Source organism: Oncorhynchus kisutch, linkage group LG6 (assembly GCF_002021735.2).
Source record: "Oncorhynchus kisutch isolate 150728-3 linkage group LG6, Okis_V2, whole genome shotgun sequence".
NCBI classification, from domain to species: Eukaryota; Metazoa; Chordata; class Actinopteri; order Salmoniformes; family Salmonidae; genus Oncorhynchus; species Oncorhynchus kisutch.
In genome coordinates, this window is record NC_034179.2 from 50,081,559 (window position 1) to 50,102,841 (window position 21,283).

General features: G+C 42.8%; 1 protein-coding gene across 47 annotated transcripts in view; it reads right to left on the reverse strand.

Annotated features, from left to right (window-relative positions):
• The window catches only part of picalma (phosphatidylinositol binding clathrin assembly protein a), a 52,204-nt gene that overhangs the window by 20,332 nt on the left and 10,589 nt on the right, over nt 1-21,283 (reverse strand). For all 47 annotated transcript variants that reach the window (XM_031826883.1, XM_031826877.1, XM_031826876.1 and 44 more), the window contains 7 exons: nt 16,258-16,400; nt 15,628-15,703; nt 13,510-13,612; nt 13,135-13,228; nt 12,815-12,926; nt 1,104-1,210; nt 968-1,009 (listed from right to left, as the gene is read on the reverse strand). In XM_031826883.1, the coding sequence (XP_031682743.1) occupies nt 968-1,009; nt 1,104-1,210; nt 12,815-12,926; nt 13,135-13,228; nt 13,510-13,612; nt 15,628-15,703; nt 16,258-16,400 (677 nt within the window). The remainder of the gene's footprint in view (nt 1-967; nt 1,010-1,103; nt 1,211-12,814; nt 12,927-13,134; nt 13,229-13,509; nt 13,613-15,627; nt 15,704-16,257; nt 16,401-21,283) is intronic.

The window sequence follows — 21,283 nt, forward strand, 5'->3', positions numbered from 1 at the left end:
AAATCAGATCTGTGATTATCTGAAGGGAGGACGGAAGCATTTTGAAAGTATTCGGACAGGGACCAAGTCTGGCATTTCCTCTATGACGGGCCTACATGCAGTGTGGGCCCAGCAAGCAATATGTTATAGCTAGAGCTGTGCATAGGTACAGAGCCCTGGAGCAATTTGGAAGGTCTGAAACTGCAGCAGGTGGCAGGGTGGTGAGAGCAGTCAGCACATTAAGGTGGGGTTGAAAGTAAAGTCAAGCTAAGGGGTCCAGCATGGCTCCGTCTCAGTGCACTTTCAGGGAGATAGAGGAAAGTGACAAATACATTTTATTTGGGGAAAGCCTTTCAAGATACTCAAGGACAGTTAAAGTAAGCCTACATAAAATCAAGTGCATCAATTAAATGTGCAATTTTAAAAAAAATCAAAGGACCAGATCAAAACAGGACCGATAAAAAGGAGGGATGAGGGGGTTGGGTAGAGGATACGAACCCAGTTTAGGATAAGGGTTTAGGGGGTAGAGTTGGGAATAGGATACAGACCCAGTTTCGGACAAGGAGTTGGGGACACACACGGGAACTAGGAAGGTGCAGGGGGGGGGGGGGTGGACACTGGGCTATAGTTTCTCTAAGAGGTGTGTTTTGAATGAGATGACTGTCTGCATGTCGTATGTGTGGGGGGAGTGCTTTCCAGAGCCTGGGTGCCAAGCAGCCGAAGGCCCTAGCACCCACGATGAAGAACTGGAATGTGGGGGTGAAAAGGAAAACAGCAGAGCGGAGGGAGGGGGCATATGCTGGGAGAAGGTCAGCGAGTTCAGTGGGTGCCAGGTTGTGGAGGGATTTCTAGGCGTGGAGGAATGTCTTGTAGTCAATACGGGATTTCACAGAGAGCGATTATTGATTGTGGAGTATTGGTGTGATGTGTTTAGTTGATCTGAGGATGCTGGCAGCAGTTTGCTTTTACCTCACTTTTAACATCTTACCTGGGAGAGGTCTGGAATGTCCCCTCGATCAATCCCTACTTGCTGAAAGGAAGAAGAGAGGTGGGTCAAGATGACGGAGATAAAAGCGAATGTAGGAGTCCGATCACACAGAAGTTTCCAAAAGGTGGGATCTTACCTCTGCTACTTTGAGGAATTCAGAGATTCTTGTCATTCGAGTAAGGAATTTCTTGTAGATGTCAAGGCCCTCCTTGCATTGAGTTTTCTTCATGTCAAAGTACTTCTCTGTGAAATGAATAGATAGGGAAATTATAACAGAGAACTGGAACTAATGCAAAATGGCAGTGATAAAATGCTGGTATTACAGTGCCTTCAGAAAGTATTCAGAACATTTGACTTTTCACATTTTGTTACAGCCTTATTTTTATACATACACATGTTTTATTTAACTAGGCAAGTCAGTTAAGAACAAATTCTTATTAACAATGACGACCTACCAAAAGGAAAAAGACATCATGCAGGGACAGGTAATGGGATTAAAATGTTTAAATAAATAACAAAGGACAAAACACACATCACAACAAGAGACAACACAACATAAAGAGAAACCTAAGACAACACCACAGCATGGAAGCAACACAAAACATGGTACAAACATTAGGCACAGACAACAGCACAAAGGGCAAGAAGGTAGAGACAACAGTACATCACACAAAGCAGCCACAACTGTCAGTGAGTGTCCATGATTGACTCTTTGAATGAAGAGCTTGAGATATAACTGTCCAGTTTGAGTGTTTGTTGCAGCTCATTCCAGTCGCTAACTGCAGCGAACTGAAAAGACAAGCGCGCACATCCCTGGGTCGCTCTGGGGACCTTTAACAGAATGTGACTGGCAGAACAGGTGTTGTGTAGAGGATGAGGGCTGCAGTAGATATATCAGAGAGGGGAGTGAGGCCTAAGAGGGTTTTGTAAATAAGCATCAACCAGTGTGTGTCTGGTGATTGGCATACAGAGATGACCAGTTTACAGAGGAGTATGGAGTGCAGTGATGTGTCCTATACGGAGCATTGGTGGCAAATCTGATGGCCGAATGGTAAAGAACATCTAGCCGCTCAAGAGCACCCTTACCTGACGATCTATAACTTATGTCTCCGTAATCTAGCATGGGTTGGATGATCATCTGAATCAGGGTTAGTTTGGCAGCTGGGGTGAAAGAGGAGTGATTACCATAGAGGAAACCAAGTCTGGATTTAACTTTAGCCTGAAGCGTTGATATGTCCTGAGAGAATGACAGTGTATTGTCTAGCCATACTCCCAAGGACTTGTATGAGGTGACTTCCTCAAGCTCTAAACCCTCAGAGGTAGTAATCACAACTGTTGGGAGAGGGGCATTCTTCTCCAAAACAAAGGTCATGTGGTTTGGTAAGGTGTTCAGAACAAGGTTAAGAGTAGAGAAAGCTTGTGGGACACTAAGAAAGCTTTGTTGTAGAGCGTTTAACAACATCCAGGGAGGTGCCAGCTGAGTATAAGACTGGATAATCTGCATATAAATGGATGAGAGAGAGCTTCCTACTGCCTGAGAAATTATGTTAATGTAAATTGAGAAGAGCGTGGGACCTAGGATCGAGCCTTGGGGTACTCCCTTGGTGACAGGCAGTGGCAGAGACAGCAGATTCTGACTTTATACACTGCACTCTTTGAAAGTAGTTGCAAACCAGGCCAAAGACCCCTCCGAAACACCACATGAATGGAATGGTCTACCGTATCAAAAGCTATGGCCAAGTCAAAAATAGCAGCACAACATTGCTTAGAATCAAGGGCAATGGTGACATTGATGACATTTAAGAATGCAGTGACACATCCATGATCTGAGCGGAAACCAGATTGCATATCAGAGAGAATACTATAGACCTCAAGAAAGCCAGTTCGTTGGACACGTTTTTCCAACACTTGATACAGGGCAAAATAGAAATAGGCCTATAACTTCTTATGGCTGCAGGGGCAGTATTGAGTAGCTTGGATGACAGGTGTCCAGAGTAAACTGCCTGCTCCTCAGTCCCAGTTGCTAATATGCATATTATTAGTAGTATTGGATAGAAAACACTGAAGTTTCTAAACTGTTTGAATGATGTCTGAGTATAACAGAATTCATATGGCAGGCAAAAACCTAAGAAGAAATCCAAACAGGAAGTGGGAAATCTGAGGTTGGTCGATTTTCAACCCAGCCCCTATTGAATACACCGACCGAATGAGAAGGGAATGAGTAAGGTCTGCCATGAGCTGAGCATGCTCTGACCACGCAAGTTCACACGAGGGAGCTCTGTTCCATCGCACTTCTGAAGACAATGGAATTCTCCGGTTGGAACATTGACGTTTTATGTTAAAAACATCCTAAAGATTGATTCCATACAGCTTTTGACATGTTTCTACAGACAGGAATGGAACTTTGACATTTCGTCTGCAACTAGGGAAAGCGCTTCATGACTTTAGATTTTTTTTTACCAAACATGCTAACAAAAGTAGCTCTTTGATTCAGTTCGATCATGTCCATTTATGTCCAAACATTTAATGTGGAACTGGGATTCCTGGGAGTGCATTCTGACGAAGATCAAAGGGAATATTTATAATGCCATTTATGAATAATGTTGACTACCCAATAAGGCGGATATCTTTTTGGCTGCTTTGTCTGAAAGCTGTACTCAGATTATTGCATGGTTTGCTTTTTCCATAAAGTTTTTTTGAAATCTGACAGCGGTTGCATTAAGGAGAAGTGTATCTATATTTCCATGTCTAACAATTGTATTTTCGGCGACATCTATAATGAGTATTTCTGTAAAATGATGTGGCTCTCTGCAAGATCACCGGATGTTTTTGGGACTAGTGAACGTAGCGCGCCAATGTATACAGATATTTTTTTATATAAATGTGCACTTCATCGAACAAAACATATGTATTGTGTAACGTGTCATCTGATGAAGATCAAAGGTTAATGATTAATTCTCTCCATTTGTGCTTTGTGACTCCTCTTTGGCTGGAAAAATGGCTGAATTTGTGTGACTTGGTGGTGACTTAATCATGTGGTTCTTACGCTGTAAAGCCTATTTGAAATCGGACACTGGTGGGATTAACAAAAAGATTACCTTTAAAATGGTATAAGATACTTGTATGTTTGAGGAATTTTTATTATGAGATTTGTTCGAATTTGGCGCTGTCACTGGCTGTTGTCATATCGATCCCGGTAACGGGATTGCAGCCCTAAAATTATAAGTTGGGATCAGAATGATCTCCCCATTTAAACAAAAGGATGAACCATGGCTGCCTTCCAAGAAATGGGAACCTCCCCAGAAAGGAGAAGTAGGTTAAAAAAGTCAGAGATATGCTTGGCAATGACAGGGGCATCAACCTTAAAGAAGGGTCTAAAACCATCTGACCAAGATGGTTTTTGGGGGTCAAGTATCAGGAGCTCCTTTAGCACTTCGGACTCAGTAACTTCCTGCAGGGAGAAACTATGTAGTGGGGCAGGGGGGAAAAAAAGGGAGAAGCATCGGGGAAAGTCATATTAGAAGGGGTGGGAGATGAGGAAATGTTGGATGGGCAAGGAGGCATGGCTGAGTCAATTTCCGGTCACAACTTGTAGACGTGCTGCTGTGCAGTGTTGCTAACCTTACTTTGCTACCTGCCAACTTCACGGTTTTTACTTAATTACTGTCCTGTATACATCTTCCCCCTGCCCACTTTTTTCATTCAACTTATCCAATGATGTTAGGCAGAAACAGTCAGAGGTCAAAGCGTAACATAGCTTCAGCGTGTAAATCAGCAAGAAAGATGTCGGCATCGAGTAATTGTCTCTGGCCCCCTCCCAGTTAGGGGTAGTGATGAGCTCTACAGCAGAGTTTCACAACTCAATCGCTGGTTGAAAACTGTTTAGTGCCCCTCCCCAAAAAATAGAATTTGTAGATAATTGGCCCGCTTTCTGGGACTCACCCACAAACAGGACAAAGCCTGCTGAGGAGTGACGGCTCAGCTATTCCCAATGAGACCGTGTCTGTGCCTCGATCTAGGTTGAGCAAAACTAAACATGGCGGTGTTTGCCTTAGCAATCTCACTGGAACAATGACCCTCCATTCCTGTCATTATTAAAAGAGATTGTGATACCTCAAAATAAGGCTATTTAATGTTTGATCCCTCACTTGCAAAGGAGTTATAGTTAGTCAATGAACTAATCACAGATCATAATCTTGATGTGATTGGCCTGACTGAAACATGGCTTAAGCCTGATGAATTTAGTGTTTATAGGCCTCACCTCCTGGTTACACTCGTGACCATATCCCCCACGCATCCTACAAAGGCGGAGGTGTTGCTAACATTTTTCAATAGCTAATTAAATTGACAAAAAAATAAAAATTGTATTTTGAGGTTCTAGTCATGATATCTAAGCAGCCTACTCAATCACTTTTTATAGCTACTGTTTTACAGGCCCCCTGGGCCATAAACAGCGTTCCTCACTGAGTTCCTATCGGACCTTGTAGTCATAGCAGATATTATAATCTTTGGTGACTAATATTCACATGGAAAAGTCCACAGACCCACTCCAAAGGGCTTTCAGAGCCATCAGACTCAGTGGATTTTGTCCAACATGCACTGCCACAGTCACACTGTGGACCTAGTTTTGTCCCGTGGAATAAATGTTGGGATCTGTGCGTTTTTCCTTATAATCCTGGACTATTTACAACCTCAACAAATAATCAACTCCGACCCCAACCAAGAATCAAAAGCAATGCTATAAATTCTCGGACAACCCAAAGATTCCTAGATGCCCTTCCAGACTCCCTCCGCCTACCCAAGGACGTCAGAGTACAAAAATCTGTTAACCACCTGAGGCACACCTAAAAACATTTGTAATAAGAAACAAGCTCCCTGGTATACAGAAAATACCCGAGCTCTGAGGCAAGCGTCCAGAAAATTTTAACGGAAATGGAGCCACACCAAAGTGGAAGTCTTCCAACTAGCTTGGAAAGTCAGTACCGTGCAGTATCGAAGATCCCTCACTGCTACCCGATCATCCTATTTTTACAACTTAACGTTTCTGGGATAGGGGGCAGCATTTTCACTTTTGGATGAAAAGCATGCCCAGAGTGAACTGCCTCCTACTCTGTCCCAGATGCATATTATTGGATAGAAAAACAGTGAAATTTCTGGAGGGCTGTGCGGCCCCCCCAAAGAAATGCCACCCCACACCATGACTGACCCACCGCCAAACCGGTCATGCTGGAGGATGTTGCAGGCAGCAGAACGTTCTCCACGCCGTCTCCAGACAGTCACGTCTGTCACATGTGCTCAGTGTGAACCCGCTTTCATCTGTGAAGAGCACAGGGCGCCAGTGGCGAATTTGCCAATCTTGGTGTTCTCTGGCAAATGCCAAACGTCCTGCACGGTGTTGGGCTGTAAGCACAACCCCCACCTGTGGACGTCGGGCCCTCATACCACCCTCATGGAGTCTGTTTCTGACCGTTTGAGCAGACACGTGCACATTTGTGGCCTGCTGGAGGTCATTTTGCAGGGCTCTGGCGGTGCTCCTCCTTGCACAAAGGCGGAGGTAGGTGTCCTGCTGCTGGGTTGTTGCCCTCTTACAGCCTCCACATCTCCTGATGTACTGGCCTGTCTCCTGGTAGCGCCTCCATGCTCTGGACACTACGCTGACAGACTCGCATTGATGTGCCATCCTGGATGAGCTGCACTACCTGAGCCACTTGTGTGGGTTGTAGACTCAGTCTCATGCTACCACTAGAGTGAAAGCACCGCCAGCATTCAAAAGTGACCAAAACATCAGCCAGGAAGCATAGGAACTGAGAAGTGGTCTGTGGTCATAACCTGCAGAACCACTCCTTTATTGGGGGGTGTCTTGATAATTGCCTATAATTTCCACCTGTTGTCTATTCCATTTGCACAACAGCATGTGAAATATATTGTCAATCAGTGTTGCTTCCTAAGTGGACAGTTTGATTTCACAGAAGTGTGATGGACTTGGAGTTACATTGTGTTGTTTAGTTACTGTTTATTTTTTTGAGCAGTGTACTTGTATGCTTGAGGGCGGCAGGGTAGCCTAGTGGTTAGAGCGTTGGACTAGTAACCGGAAGGTTGCAAGTTCAAACCCCTGAGCTGACAAGGTACAAGTCTGTCGTTCTGCCCCTGGACAGGCAGTTAACCCACTGTTCCTAAGCAGTCATTGAAAATAAGAATTTGTTCTTAACTGACTTGCCTGGTTAAATAAAAACTCAATGCCTTGAAGACAAACAATGTATACGAAACGCTTCAGTCTGGTTTTAGACCCCATCATAGCACTGAGACTGCACTTGTGAAGGCGGTAAATTACCTTTTAATGGTGTCAGACCGAGGACCTGCATCTGTCCTCGTGCTCCTAGACCTTAGTGCTGCTTTTGATACCAGCGATCACCACATTATTTTGGAGAGATTAGAAACCGAAATTGGTCTACACGGACAAGTTCTGGACTGGTTTAGATCTTCTGTCGGAAAGATATCAGTTTGTCTCTGTGGAACACTGAAATTTACATTTGATTTGTCAAGGGACAAACCAAATGTAAATTTCAGTGTTCCTCAAGGCTCCATTTTAGGACCACTATTGTTTTCACTATATATTCTTCCTTTTGGTGATTCAGGAAAAAGAATGTTAACTTTCACTGCTGTGTGGACGACAAACAGCTGAACATTTCGATGAAACCCCAAAATTGCCCTCACTGGAAGCCTGTGTTTCAGACATAAGTGGATGGTGGCACATTTTCTACTTTTAAAACGCAGACAAAACAGAGATGCTAGTTCTAGGTCCCAAGAAAATAAGAGATCTTCTGTTGAATCTGACAATTATTCTTGATGCTTGTACAGTCATCTCAAATAAAACTGAAGTACCTCGGCGTTACTCTGGACCCTGATCTCTTGACAAAACAAATTTGACAGACATTTTTTCCATCTATGTAACATCCCTCTAGTGGTGTGGGGGCTGTGCTTTGCTGAAGTGGGTGGGGTTATATCCTTCCTGTTTGGCCCTGTCTGGGGGGGGGGGGGTATCATCAGATGGGGCCACAGTGTCTCCTGACCCCTCCTGTCTCAGCCTCCAGTAATTATGCTGCAGTAGTTTGTGTCGGGGGGACTAGGGTCAGTTTGTTATATCTGGAGTATTTCTCTGGTCTTATCCGGTGTCCTGTGTGAATATAAGTATGCTCTCTAATTCTTTCTGAGAACCTGGCCTGATGACTCCTTGCTGTCCGCTGTCCACCTGGTCGTGCTGTTGCTCCAGTTTCAACTGTTTTGCCTGCGGCTATGGAACCCTGACCTGATCACCGGACGTGCTACCTATCCCAGACTTACTGTTTTCAACTCTCTGGAGACAGCAGGAGCAGTAGAGATACTACACCTAATATCCACCTGGCACAGCCAGGAGAGGACTGGCCATGCCTCATATCCTGGTTCCTCTAGGTATCGGCCTTTCTAGGGAGTTTTTCCAAGACACCGTGCTTCTACACCTGCATTGCTTGCGGTTTGGGTTTTAGGCTGGGTTTCTGTACAGCACTTTGAGATATCAGCTGATGTAAGAAGGGCTTTATAAATACATTTGATTGATTGAATAAGAATCCTGACTTAATTAAGTGGTGATTAAAGAGCTCAGCCTTTTGCGCCTCATCTTTAACAACCACATCAACATTAAGGGACATGGGCAGCTGTGATGAAGAGGGTTTATTCCCATGTCTTAAACCATTTTCTAGAACTTCTTGGGGTTAGACCCACAGAGAAAAAAAGCGATTTGAAAGTTTAATGCTTAAAACCAGAAATCAAATTGTTTGGGGACAGACTTGGTGGAGACAAGCGAGCATTGAAGGTGATCCTTGGTAAAGATTGCCACTACCTTTGGAAGATCCGTCTTGCTGAAAAAGGTTAATCAGAAAGGTTAACAGTGTTCCAAACACTCTTAACCACCTCTCAGTAATGACCAACAAATCTGGATAGGAGCTGTGAACCCACAATCGATCCACTTTTAAGTAATAAGCTACTAATGTTAATAACAAATTCTTATTTTCAATGACAGCCAAGGAACAGTGGATTAACTGCCTTGTTCAGGGGCAGAACAAACCATTTTTACATTGTCAGCTCGGTGACTCGATCTTGCAAACTTTTGGTTACTAGTCCAATGCTCTAACCACTAGGCTACCCTGCCGCCCCATGGGGTAGTGTGTGTAGATTAATTTTTTCCTATAAATCACACATTTTTGTATAAAATTGCTCGCCCCAATTCTTTGTGCTCTGCGTCACCAATTTCTGCTCCTGTAAAAGCATTGTTTTTTTCACCTCTCGGGGGTGTGGGACGGTAGTGTCCCACCTGGCCAACATCCAGTGAAATTGCAGAGCGCAAAAAAATGTAAAATAAAAATACTCAATTCAAATATTTAACATTCTTGAAAAATGTGTTACACATCAAAATAAAGCTTACCTTGTTAATCCAGCAGCCGTGTCCAATTTCAAAAAGGCTTTACTGTGAAAGCAAACCTTGCAATTATCGGAGGACAGCGCTCAGCACACAAAGCATTACGTACAGTTACCAGCCAAGTAGATTAGTCACGAAAGTCAGAAATATCAATAAAAGTAATCACTTACCTTTGATGATCTTCGTATGGTTTCACTCACAACACTCCATGGTAAACAAATGTTTGTTTTGTTCGATAAAGTCCCTCTTTATAGCCAAAAACCTCCATTTTGTTGGCGCGTTTTGTTCAGTAAGCCAATGGCTCAAATGCAGTCACAAGAGGCAGACAAACTCCCAAAAAGTATCCATAAAGTTCATGGAAACAAGTCAAACAATGTTTATAGCCTAAATAATCGATAATATTTCAACCGGACAAAAACTTCGTCAATATAAAAGGAAAACAAGAAAGTGCTCCCAGTCGTGCGCAGTAACCAGCTCTGAGAACACAGGGTCCACTCAATGTTGTAATTCTCCCTCATTTTTCAGAATAAAAGCCCAAAACAATGTCTAAAGATTGTTCACAACTAGTGGAAGCCGTAGGGAACGAAATCTGGGTCCTATCCCTTTAAGTGGTGGACAGGATTTCATTGGAAAAAGCCATTTCAAAGTAATGGCACTTCCTGGATGGATTTTCCTCAGGGTTTTGCCAGCCATACGAGTTCTGTTATACACAGACATTATTTTAACAGTTTTAAAAAAGTGTTTTCTATCCAAATCTAATTACATGCATATTCTAGCTTCTGGGCTTGAGTAGCAGGCAGTTTACTCTTGGGCACATTATTCATCCAAGCTACTCAATACTGCCCCCAGAGGCAGTTAACCCACTGTTCCTTGGCCATCATTGAAAATAAGAATGTTCTTAACTGACTTGCCTAGTTAAATAAGGTAAAATAAAAAACAAAATGACAAAGCAAAAATGGGTTTAGAAATATCAGCAAATGTATAAAAAAAAATTTAAACTGAATATTACATTTACATACATATTCAGACCCTTTACTCAGTACTTGTTGAAGCACTGTTGGCAGCAATTACAGCCTTGAGTCTTCTTGGATAAGACGCTACAAGCTTGGCACACCTGTATTTGGAGAGTCTCTCCCATTCCTCTTTGCAGATCCTCTCAAGCACTGTCAGTTTGGATGGGGAGTGTTGCTGCACAGCTATTTTCAGGTCTCTCCAGATCTGGTTCAAGTCCGGGCTCTGGCTGGGCCACTCAAAGACATTGAGACTCCCGAAGCCACTCCTGCGATGTCTTGGCTGTGTGCTTAGTGTCGTTGTTCTATTGGAAGGTGACCCTTTGCCCCCAGTCTGTGGTCCTGAGTAGGTTTTCATCAAGGATCTCTGTACTATGCTCCGGTTATCTTTGCCTCGATCCTGACTAGTCTTCCAGTGCCTGCCACTGAAAAACATGACCCCAGCATGACGCTGCCACCACCATGCTTCACCGTAGGGATGGTGCCAGATTTCCTCCAGATGTGCCGCTTGGCATTTCATCAGACCAGATAATCTCGTTTCTCATGGTCTGAGAATCTTTAGGTGCCTTTTGGCAAACTCCAAGCAGGCTGTCATGTGCCTTTTTACTGACGGGTGGCTTCAGTATGGCCCCTCTACCATAAAGGCCGGATTGGTGGAGTGCTGCAGAGATGGTTGTCCTTCTGGAAGGTTCTCCCATCTCCAGAGGAAATCTGGCGCTGTGTCAGAGTGACCATCAAGTTCTTAGTCACCTCCCTGACCAAGGCCCTTCTCCCCAGATTGCTCAGTTTGGCCTGGCATCCAGCTTTAGAAAGAATATTGGTGGTTCCAAACTTCTTCCATTTAAGACAGATGGAGGCCACTATGTTCTTGGGGACCTTCAATGCTGCAGACATTTTTTGGTACTGTTCCCCCAAATCTGTGCCTCGACACAAATCATGTCTCGGAGCTCTATGGACAATTCCTTCGACCCCATGGCTTGGTTTTTGTTCTGACATACTGTCAACTGTGGGACCTTTCCATATCATGTCCAATCATTTGAACTTACCACAGGTGGACTCTGTCCTTGATCTTTCTTCAACTTGATTAATCAGTGGAAACAGGATCCAGCTGAAGATAATTTAGTCTCATAGCAAAGGGCCTGAATATTTCAATTTTATAAAAACACCGTATTTACATATTTGCAAAATGTATAAAAACCTTTCTTTCCTTTGTCATTATGGGGTATTGTGTGGAGATTGCTGAGGATTTGTATTTAATCAATTTTAGAAAAAGTCTGTAACTTAAGAAAATGTGGAAAAACTCAAGGGGTCTGAATACTTTCCAAGGCACTAACAGACATTTTTATCAAATCAGGATAAAATGTATCAAATAAACAGCCTTTACAAATGAATGGGAGAGATTTTTTATTTTTTATAGTATAATTCCAGAACTGTTCTCTCAAATCAGAAACTTGGCAGTTAAATGTGGATGCTGCAGGACGTATACAAACTGAGTGGTGCATGAATGTCTCACTGGCTTGTAAACCTCACTGATGTTTGCGCATCTCCAATTTGCTCTCCTCCAAGGACCTGCTCATTCCCCTCAAAAGACCCAAGGCTCACATCTGAGTGAGAAAGGCATACATCCTCATAGCAGAGAATATAGCCTTGATATGAAATTACTAGAACTATAGCATAAATATCACATATCTGCATAAAGTTCTTAAACAAGTGCAATTCTCTAACTCCATTATCATGTCCAACTTTGTGGAGCATACAAGAATGTCAGTGTACTGGAACTTATTTCCAACATTAGATATTATTTTCATATCCAACAGACAAAAATCACACATGTACTGATGAACATGCACAGATCTAATGTTACAAAGTCGTTGAATTCAGACTGTGTGAAAGACAGCCAGGAAAGAGTAGTTGAAATCACTGTGCGCAAGACCAGTCTCTCCACCAGCATTGAGCTCAATTTCAGTTTAACCCAGTCCCTTCAGGAAACTCATTTAATATGAATGAGAAGAATTGGAAACTAGATTCGTTTATGCGTTTCAGAAATCAAATAGAATGGCTCAGTTCAAAAGGGAATTCACCCAACCCCTAAACCTATATACAGACCAAATGTCACCCAGCACAACTAGAACACGAGAGCAAAACAGAGTAGTAGCATAACACGTCCTTCGTCGTCCCCCGTTAAGTCTGCCAGGCTAGCATGGCAGCAGGCTGATAGTGAGTGGTGGCAAACATTTGAGGCCAGGGATACAGTATGAACTAAGTACGAAGGTGTCTATGCATCAAAGGTGTTTTTGCGTCAGTACTCAATGGTAACGATGACAGTGATAAGGACTTGGTTTTGGCAGGACAGAGACTCTTGAGCTGGAAGGCGGAAGCACTTACCCAGCAGATTGATAATGCCTTCATTGTAGGCCGCAAACAGTCGAATGGAATCTTTAAACAGAAGCATGAAGGACGCGTTGATCACTCCATTGGTAAGTTCGTTGGCGTTGACCTGGAGATGGAGGGGTTCAAAGCAGATGAATTGACAGTCAACCTAGCGAGCACTCATTGGTCTGACTCCCAGAGCTCCCAATCCACAGGACAGAGGTAAAGGATCTTGATTACTCAATCGTCAACTATGTTTCTTGCAATACAGGAGCTTAAGAGTTGAGGCCATAGCAATACAACAACGTACAAAACGTCAAGCATTGAAAACTCACGTTGAAGTCAAGTAGCGCATCCATCTGGTTTTGGATAATCGGTATGGTCTTTAGTAACTTTTCTGTGTTCATGGTTCTCATAACGCCATCCGCCCTGGGGTAAAGATAATATTCCAATCATTAAGGTCCCAATCCTAATGGCTTTGGACTGTCATGAATGTGTGTAATAAGCTGAAGCATGCGATTTAAAAGAATGCACTTAGACGCCAAATCAACCCCTAGCCGCTAAACTATATGCACTTGTGGAAGAATAAGCACTATGCCAAAAAAATATCCAAAACACTTCAGGACTCAACTGTACAGTATTTATACAATATAGATGCTAGCTGAGCCTGACGGTATAAGGAAATGTGAATAGAGAATTAAAGTCCTTACCCTCGTTTAACTTTTGTAAAGTCAAAAGCGACTTGTCGATACGACACAGCCTTCTCATTCAGGTAGCGACTATATCTCCTTATGAACGTTGACATGTCATAGCCTGAAAAAGACAATAGGGGAATTACTCTGAGCATCTTGGTATACAGTACTAGTCAAACATTTGGACACTTACTCATTCAAGGGTTTTTCTTTATGTGTACTATGTTCTACATTGTAGATTAATAGTGAAGACATCAACTATGAAATAACATATGGAATCATGTAGTAACCAAAATAATAGTGTTAAACAAATAACTATATTTTTCAAAGTAGCCACCCTTTCTTTGCCTTGACAGCTTTGCACACGTGACATCAAGGCAAAGGGTGGCAACTAGCCTATACTCTTAACTGTTTATTAGGGAAAATAAAGGATGCACTTGAGCTTGAATAAGCAAAGGCACATTCTTCCATTGATTTATGAAAGTTACAACTGATTCTTTTCATCGATTTATGGGCTACTTCCCATCGGACAAATACACAGGCAAACTTTAGGACACTTCAAGTGTGTTCCAGTGTTGCCATGATACCAATGTCACACTATCGTGATACTTGTGAAAGCTTTACATGGAAAAAGAAACCGACTGAATTGTATGGCCCTTTGAGGAACACCTGTTATGTGAAATAGTATGTGCAATAGTTTGAAAATTAAACAAATGGGACTCATAAGGGTGTCACGTTTATTTTCCAAGCTATTGGACATTGTCAGTTTCCTGATGTCTTTTCCGCAACACTGAGAATTGTGCCAAAACAACTTCAAACAATGTATGAAAATGACCATGAACTATCATAAATACTGTACGCATCGTAAATATAGTCCCATATTTCTCCTAAAGCAAAGGCCCACCATCTAGTGGATTTCTGTCATGCGCTATACTCTAACCTAAATCCAGTCGTCATTAAAACTGATAGCTCCCTATCCCCCTAATTTATAAGTAACAACTTGACAAAAGGCATTAGGTTATTATTAGGGGCGCTTAATCTGCCTTTACACTCCCCCTTGAAAGTCCCAATGGTCTGGGCTGCCAGGCATCTTGTTAACATGGGAAACAACTTTAAGTAAATACATTTTGCTGGGCCTGATGTGAGCTGAGTGTTGCCATTTCATTGGGAATAGAGCAAAAGGGTAAAGGGTAGGACTGTCTAAAATAACAGTTCTCCGCTTCTAACAGTGTGGCAGGTCTCAATATCGCCTGTTGTGTGTACACACAGTAGGTAGAAGTTATGGTACGCTGCAGGTTTTGAATAGAGCTGACATTTCCTTATTCTACATGTCAGATAAGCATGCTTGTTCGGGAAAATATATTTATATCTGAATGCCAAAAAAAAAAAAGTGCTACAGTACACAGGATTTTTTTTAAATGTTTGCATTGTAACTTTAGAAACCGTCCATAATATATTTGCTGCCAACCGTGGAATGATATTGTTTCACAGTATTACTTATCTGCCAGTGTTGATTGATTTTGTCCGCTGGAGCGGCATCTGTTGTCAAACTGGGAAAGCTGTTCCTACTTTGTGGCTGTGTTATCTAGTGGAAATCGCTCTCATTCTACACCGTTCCCTCAATGATTCCCTACTCTGAAGTGTAGGGAATCATTGTACCATCTAAATCCCTGAGAAATATATTTCCATTAACAGATATCATTTTACAGCTAGTGGACCAAAACTAAAAGTTACTTTCGGTTTTGGTTGACCAGCTTCAAAACGGCTATAAAAAAAAATATATACATTTTATTTCACCAGGTAGGCTAGTTGAGAACAAGTTCTCATTTGCAACTGCGACCTGGCCAAGATATAACACAGCCAAAGTCAGAACAGCTTTCTTAGTATAACAGATGCTGCTCCGGTGGGAGAAATCAATAGGTGAATATCACAGCCAATCAAAACACTGGCGGGTAAGTAATATTGCAAAACACTGTAGATATATTATGGACATTTTCTGAAATTACAAAGCAAAAATTCAAATGTGTAGCACCTTTAAAATATTGGAGCGTGTCATCTCATCCAGTTTAGACGATACTGAACCCCTGATAAAATAGAGTGCTGCAGCAAAGTTTGTGCAGAGCTGACTTCACTCACCTTGCAGGCCACTTTTGTCCAAAAAGTTACTGAGGTTGAAAAGCGTATTCCTTGAAGCCATGTACTGTATAAATCTCTGCAACACAGAAACATGTGTGCAAACCTTCATAGATGGTGAATGCAAATGATTGACTAACAGCAATACAAGACAACCACTTTTGAAAATGCATAGCAATGTTACATAAGAAAGCCCCCTCAAAAGAAGAAGTATAATACAAAATGACAATTCTGTGGACTGGATATTGCTGACACTTTTCAAACCACTAGTGTTAAAGGGATTTCAAAAGACCTTAACACCACAGTATTAGTGTCACTTCTGACACTGAATTTATTTTCTTACACGTGAAATCTTTCATGACATCATATTTAAGAGAGAAAGGCATCATCAGGAGTAGAGCATGTTACAATGGTATAATTGCCATATGTATGGAGGGATAGGGGTTGAGTTGGAATTCAGAGTGTCTGGCATGACATGCCTCTCTGATCACCAAGGAGTCAGATCCATTATCTACAGCTCTGCTGGAAGTGTTGAGTGGCAGAGCTGTGGAGCGAAAAAAAATCCCCAGGTACAGAATTCCCTCACCCAACCCTAACCTTAACCATTTGTGCCCCTAGACAGGTTTCACTCACCTCATTGCCGTAGACCATGGTGTGGTGGGTGGCGGTGAGAGACTTGAAGACCACCACCCAGCTGGTGCTGGCCGTCCTCTCAAACAATGTGTCTGCCAGCTGGGGGATGTTCACGTTCATCTCATTGGTGCAGTGGATCAAGTCTGGGGGAGAGAAAAGGGGAAACAGTCAGTGTAGGGTCTTAATGGAATAGTATTGTGTGTGTGAGAGACAAACACACACTGACTGCATGCGAGTGAGTGTAAGCGAAAGCGTTGGCAAATGTTATTTTGAACAACCAGTTCCACCGAATCAAGCCGTTGTGGTGAGCTAACGACAAGCTTCTTGGTACGGGCTCTCGTCAGTTGGACCCACCAGGTTTGACAGCGCACTAAGTCCTTATGGTGCTGTTTAGCACAGCCCAGGATAGGTTGCACCCAGTGTTTATATTCAGGCTGTTGTCACAAACGTCTGAGGATAGTGCATCCTGGGCATCATTTAGCCTTTGGCAGGGATCCCATGCCATCTGGCCTGTAGTGAAAGCCGATGCCTTCTGGCACCTTTCCATCAGTGCCATGAGACTGGTCTCTCATGCCAGATCTCATCAGGTCATTCATACACCCTCTAATACAGGCCTTAAACAAATGGAGATTTCTCCCTCTCACACAGAAGATGGTCCATCACTGAAAGCTCGAGGAAATCTGCTGCTAGCACTGATAAGATTAACAATCATGTACAGTTCTATGACAACACAGTAGCTGGCTGATCAAACATTGAAATGCACTGAAAACAAATACTCAACAAGTGAAATGTTCCATACGCATGAAAAACGTATTTCTCTCACATTCTGTGCACACATCTGTTTAGGTCCCTGTTAGTGATCATTTATCCTTTTCCAAGATAATCCATCCACCTGACAGGTGTGGCATATCAATAATCTGATGACACAGGTGCACCTTGTGCCAGGGACAATAAAAGGCCACAAATGTGCAGTTGTCACAACACAATGCCACATGTCTTAAGTTGAGGGAGCGTGCAATTGGCATGCTGACTCCAGGAATGTCCACCAGAGCATTTCTCAACCATAAGCCACCTGAAATGTCATTTTAGAGAATTTGCCAATACAGCCAACCGGCCTCACAACTGCAGACCACATGTAACCATGCCAGCCCAGGACCCCCACATCAGGCCTCTTCCACTGGAGTGCTCGTCTTAGACCAGCCACCCGGACAGCTGATGAAACAGCGGGTTTGCACAACCGAAGGATTTCTGCACAGAAACAGTCACAGGGAAGCTCATTGTGTGTTCATCGTCCTCACCAGGGTCTGGACCTGACTGCAGTTCAGCGTCGTAACCTACTTCAGATGGGCAAATGCTCACCTTCGATGGCCACTGGCACGCTGGAGAAGTGTGCCCTTCACAGATGAATCCCAGTTTCAACTGTACCAGGCAGATAATCTGATTACACTATTTGTAACACAATCACTTGAGAACATTTCAGTTCAGACAGTTGTCAGTCAAGATATAGAATAAAATTCAACCTTCAAAGCTTGGGGGTTATTCAATTAAAAGTGGTATACAGGAGTTTGCACATGCACGCTTCAAGGTACATTGTAAGTGCAAAAGGCTGATTAAACAAGCACCAACCTATTTTACATGTAAAACCCATTGAGACCCTGTTCTGATTTTCCTTCCCCGTTTCAAGCAACACTTATGACGTTAGGGGGCTGTTCCCGCAATACAATATTCAAAATGATCACTTGCCAAATGGTTGCTTGGCAAATAACATCAAAATATTTGTTGTACAAAGCAAATAATTTAACAGATCAAACTAAATATCCATTAACAAAATGTGGAATTTATACACATCAAATAAAGTATGTTACAGTGAAATGCAGGCTAGTTATTACTAAGTGCTACCATGTTGACCTACAGTTGAAGTCAGAAGTTCACATACACCTTAGCCAAATACATTTCAACTCTGTTACACATTTCCTGACATTTAATCCTAGTAAAAATGCCCTGTTTTAGGTCAGTTAAAATAAAGTGGTGATCCTAAGAATGTGAAATGTCAGAATAATAGGAGAGAATGATTTCAGCTTTTATTTATTTCTTTCATCACATTCCCAGTGGGTCAGAAGTTTACATACACTCAATTAGTATTTGGTAGCATTGCCTTTAAATTGTTTAACTTGTGTCAAACGTTTTGGGTAGCCTTCCACCAGCTTCCCACAATAAGCGATTTTGGAGCAGTGGCTTCTTCCTTGATGAGCAGCCTTTCAGGTTATGTCAATATAGGATATTGTTACTGTGGAAAAATATACTTTTGAACTGGTTTCCTCCAGCATCTTCACAAGGTCCTTTGCTGTTGTGTTGTTCTGGGATTGATTTGCACTCTTCGCACCAAAGTACGTTCATCTCTAGGAGACAGAACGAGTCTCCTTCCTGAGCGGTACGACGGCTGCGTGGTCCCATGGTGTTTATACTTGTGTACTATTGTTTGTACAGATGAACGTGGTACCTTCAGGCGTTTGGACATTTCTCCAAAGGATGTACCAGACTTGTGGAGGACTACCATTTTTTTCTGAGGTATTGGCGGATTTCTTTTGATTTTCCCATGATGTCAAGCAAAGAGGCACTGTGTTTGAAAGGTAGGCCTTCAAATACATCCACAGGTCCACCTCCAATTGACTCAAATGGTGTCAATTAGCCTATCAGAAGCTTCTAAAGCCATGACTTTGTCCAAGCTCTTCAAAAGGCACAGTCAAATTAGTGTAAGTAAACTTCTGACCCACTGGAATTGTGATAGTGAATTATAAGTGAAATAATCCACCTGTAAACAATTGGAAAAATTACATGTCATGCACAAAGTAGATGTCCTAACCAACTTGCAAAAACTAGTTTGTTAACAAGACATTTGTGGAGTGGCTGAAAAATGAGTTAATGACTTCAACCTAAGTGTATGCAAACTGACTTTATATATTTATATCTATGTCTGACATATTCAATCAATCCCTATCCCAGTCTGATGTTCCCACATGCTTCAAGAGGGCCACCATTGTTCCTGTTCCCAAGAAAGCTAAGGTAACTGAGCTTAATGACTATCACCCCGTAGCAAACACTTGTCATCATGAAGTACTTTGAAAGACTAGTCAAGGATCATATCACCTCCACCCTACCAGACTCCCTAGACACACTCCAAGTTGCCCCAATAGGTCCACAGACAACGCAATCACACTGCCCTAACCCATCTGGACAAGAGGAATACCTATGTAAGAAAGCTGTTCATCGATTAAAGCTCAGCATTTAATACCATAGTACCCTCCAAACTAGTCATTAAGCTTGAGACCTTGGGTCTCAACTCCGCTCTCTGCAACTGGGTCCTGGACTTTGACGGGCCGCCCCTAGGTGGTGAGGGTAGGAAACAACAATCTCCACTCCGCTGATCCTCAACACTGGGGCCCAACAAGGGTGCGTTCTGAGCCCTCTCCTGTACTCCCTGTTCGGCCATGTACGCCTCCAACTCAATCATTAAGTTTACAGACTACACTACAGTGATAGGCTTGATTACCAACAACGAGACGGCCTACAGGGAGGAGGTGAAGGCCCTCGGAGTGTGGTGTCAGGAAAATAACCGCACACTCAAAACAAAGGAAATGATTGTGGACTTCAGGAAACAGCAGAGAGAGCACCCCCCTATCCACATCAATGGGACAGTAGTGGAGAAGGTTCATTGGCGTACACATCACAGACAAACTGAAATGGTCCACCCACACAGTGGTGAAGGCGGCGCAAATAGTGCCTTTTCAACCTCAGGAGGCTGAAGATATTTGTTCTTGTCATCTAAAAACACAAACTTTTAGACGCACAACCGAGAGCTTCCCGTCAGGCTGTATCGCTGCCTGGTACGGCAACTGCTCCGCCCACAACCATAAGGCTCTCCATAGGGTAGTGACAGCGGCACAACGCATCACCGGGGGCAAACTACCCGCCCTCCAGGACACCTACACCGCCAGATGTCACAGGAAGGCCATAAAGATCATCAAGGACATCAACCACCCGAGCCACTGCCTGTTCACCCCACTATCATCCAGAAGGATAGGTCAGTACAGGTGCATCAAAGCTGGGACCGAGAGACTGAAAAACAGCTTCTATCTCAAGGCCATCAGACTGTTAAGCAGCCATCACTAACATTGAGTGGCTACTGCCAACATAGAGATTTGAGTCTAGCCACTTTAATAATACAAAATTGGACATAATAAATGTCTCACTAGTCACTTTAAACTATGTCACTTTATAAAATGTTTACATACCCTACATATCTCATATGTATATACTGTACCCTACACGATCTACTGCATCTTGCCTATGTCGCACGGCCATCACTCGTCCATATATTTATATGTACATATTCAACCCTTTACGTGTGTATAAGGTAGTTGTGAAATTGTTAGATATTACTGCAGTCGGAACTAGAAGCAAAAGCATTGCGCTACACTCGCATTAACATCTGCTAACCCTGTGTATGTGACCAATACAATTTGATTTGACTGGCACACCCCTAAGTCTAGGAGAGAGGAAACTGACCATTTATTCACAGGAAGTATTAAAAGCCATTTAAGGGCAGAATTCAGAAGATGCTAGTCAACCTGTGCATAGCACCTTGTGGTAGACAAAATACAGATGTTAATTGAGTCTTGCATAGCTGCACACCATAAATCTGGCATTCGCTCTGTTAACATCTGGAGACACTACCGTCAGAAAGTTGGCTTCGGCCGCAGCAGAGGAAGAGGACAAAAACTAGAGCCTACTGTGATTACTCTTGGAACTACTAGCAAACATATACTTTATCACCATTCTAGTTAATGTAGCATTTCTGAAACCCTTTGATTCTGACTCAACATCTACCAAGCGATTGGTTCTAGTAAAAAACATTTTTTTTAAGTGTTTAAAATTAGACCAAACTGTTAAATAAGCTTGCCAGAGTCCGATTTAAAACAGGCTGAATTGGGCAAAATGCCTGACACATTGGTTAAAAAAAAGAGCC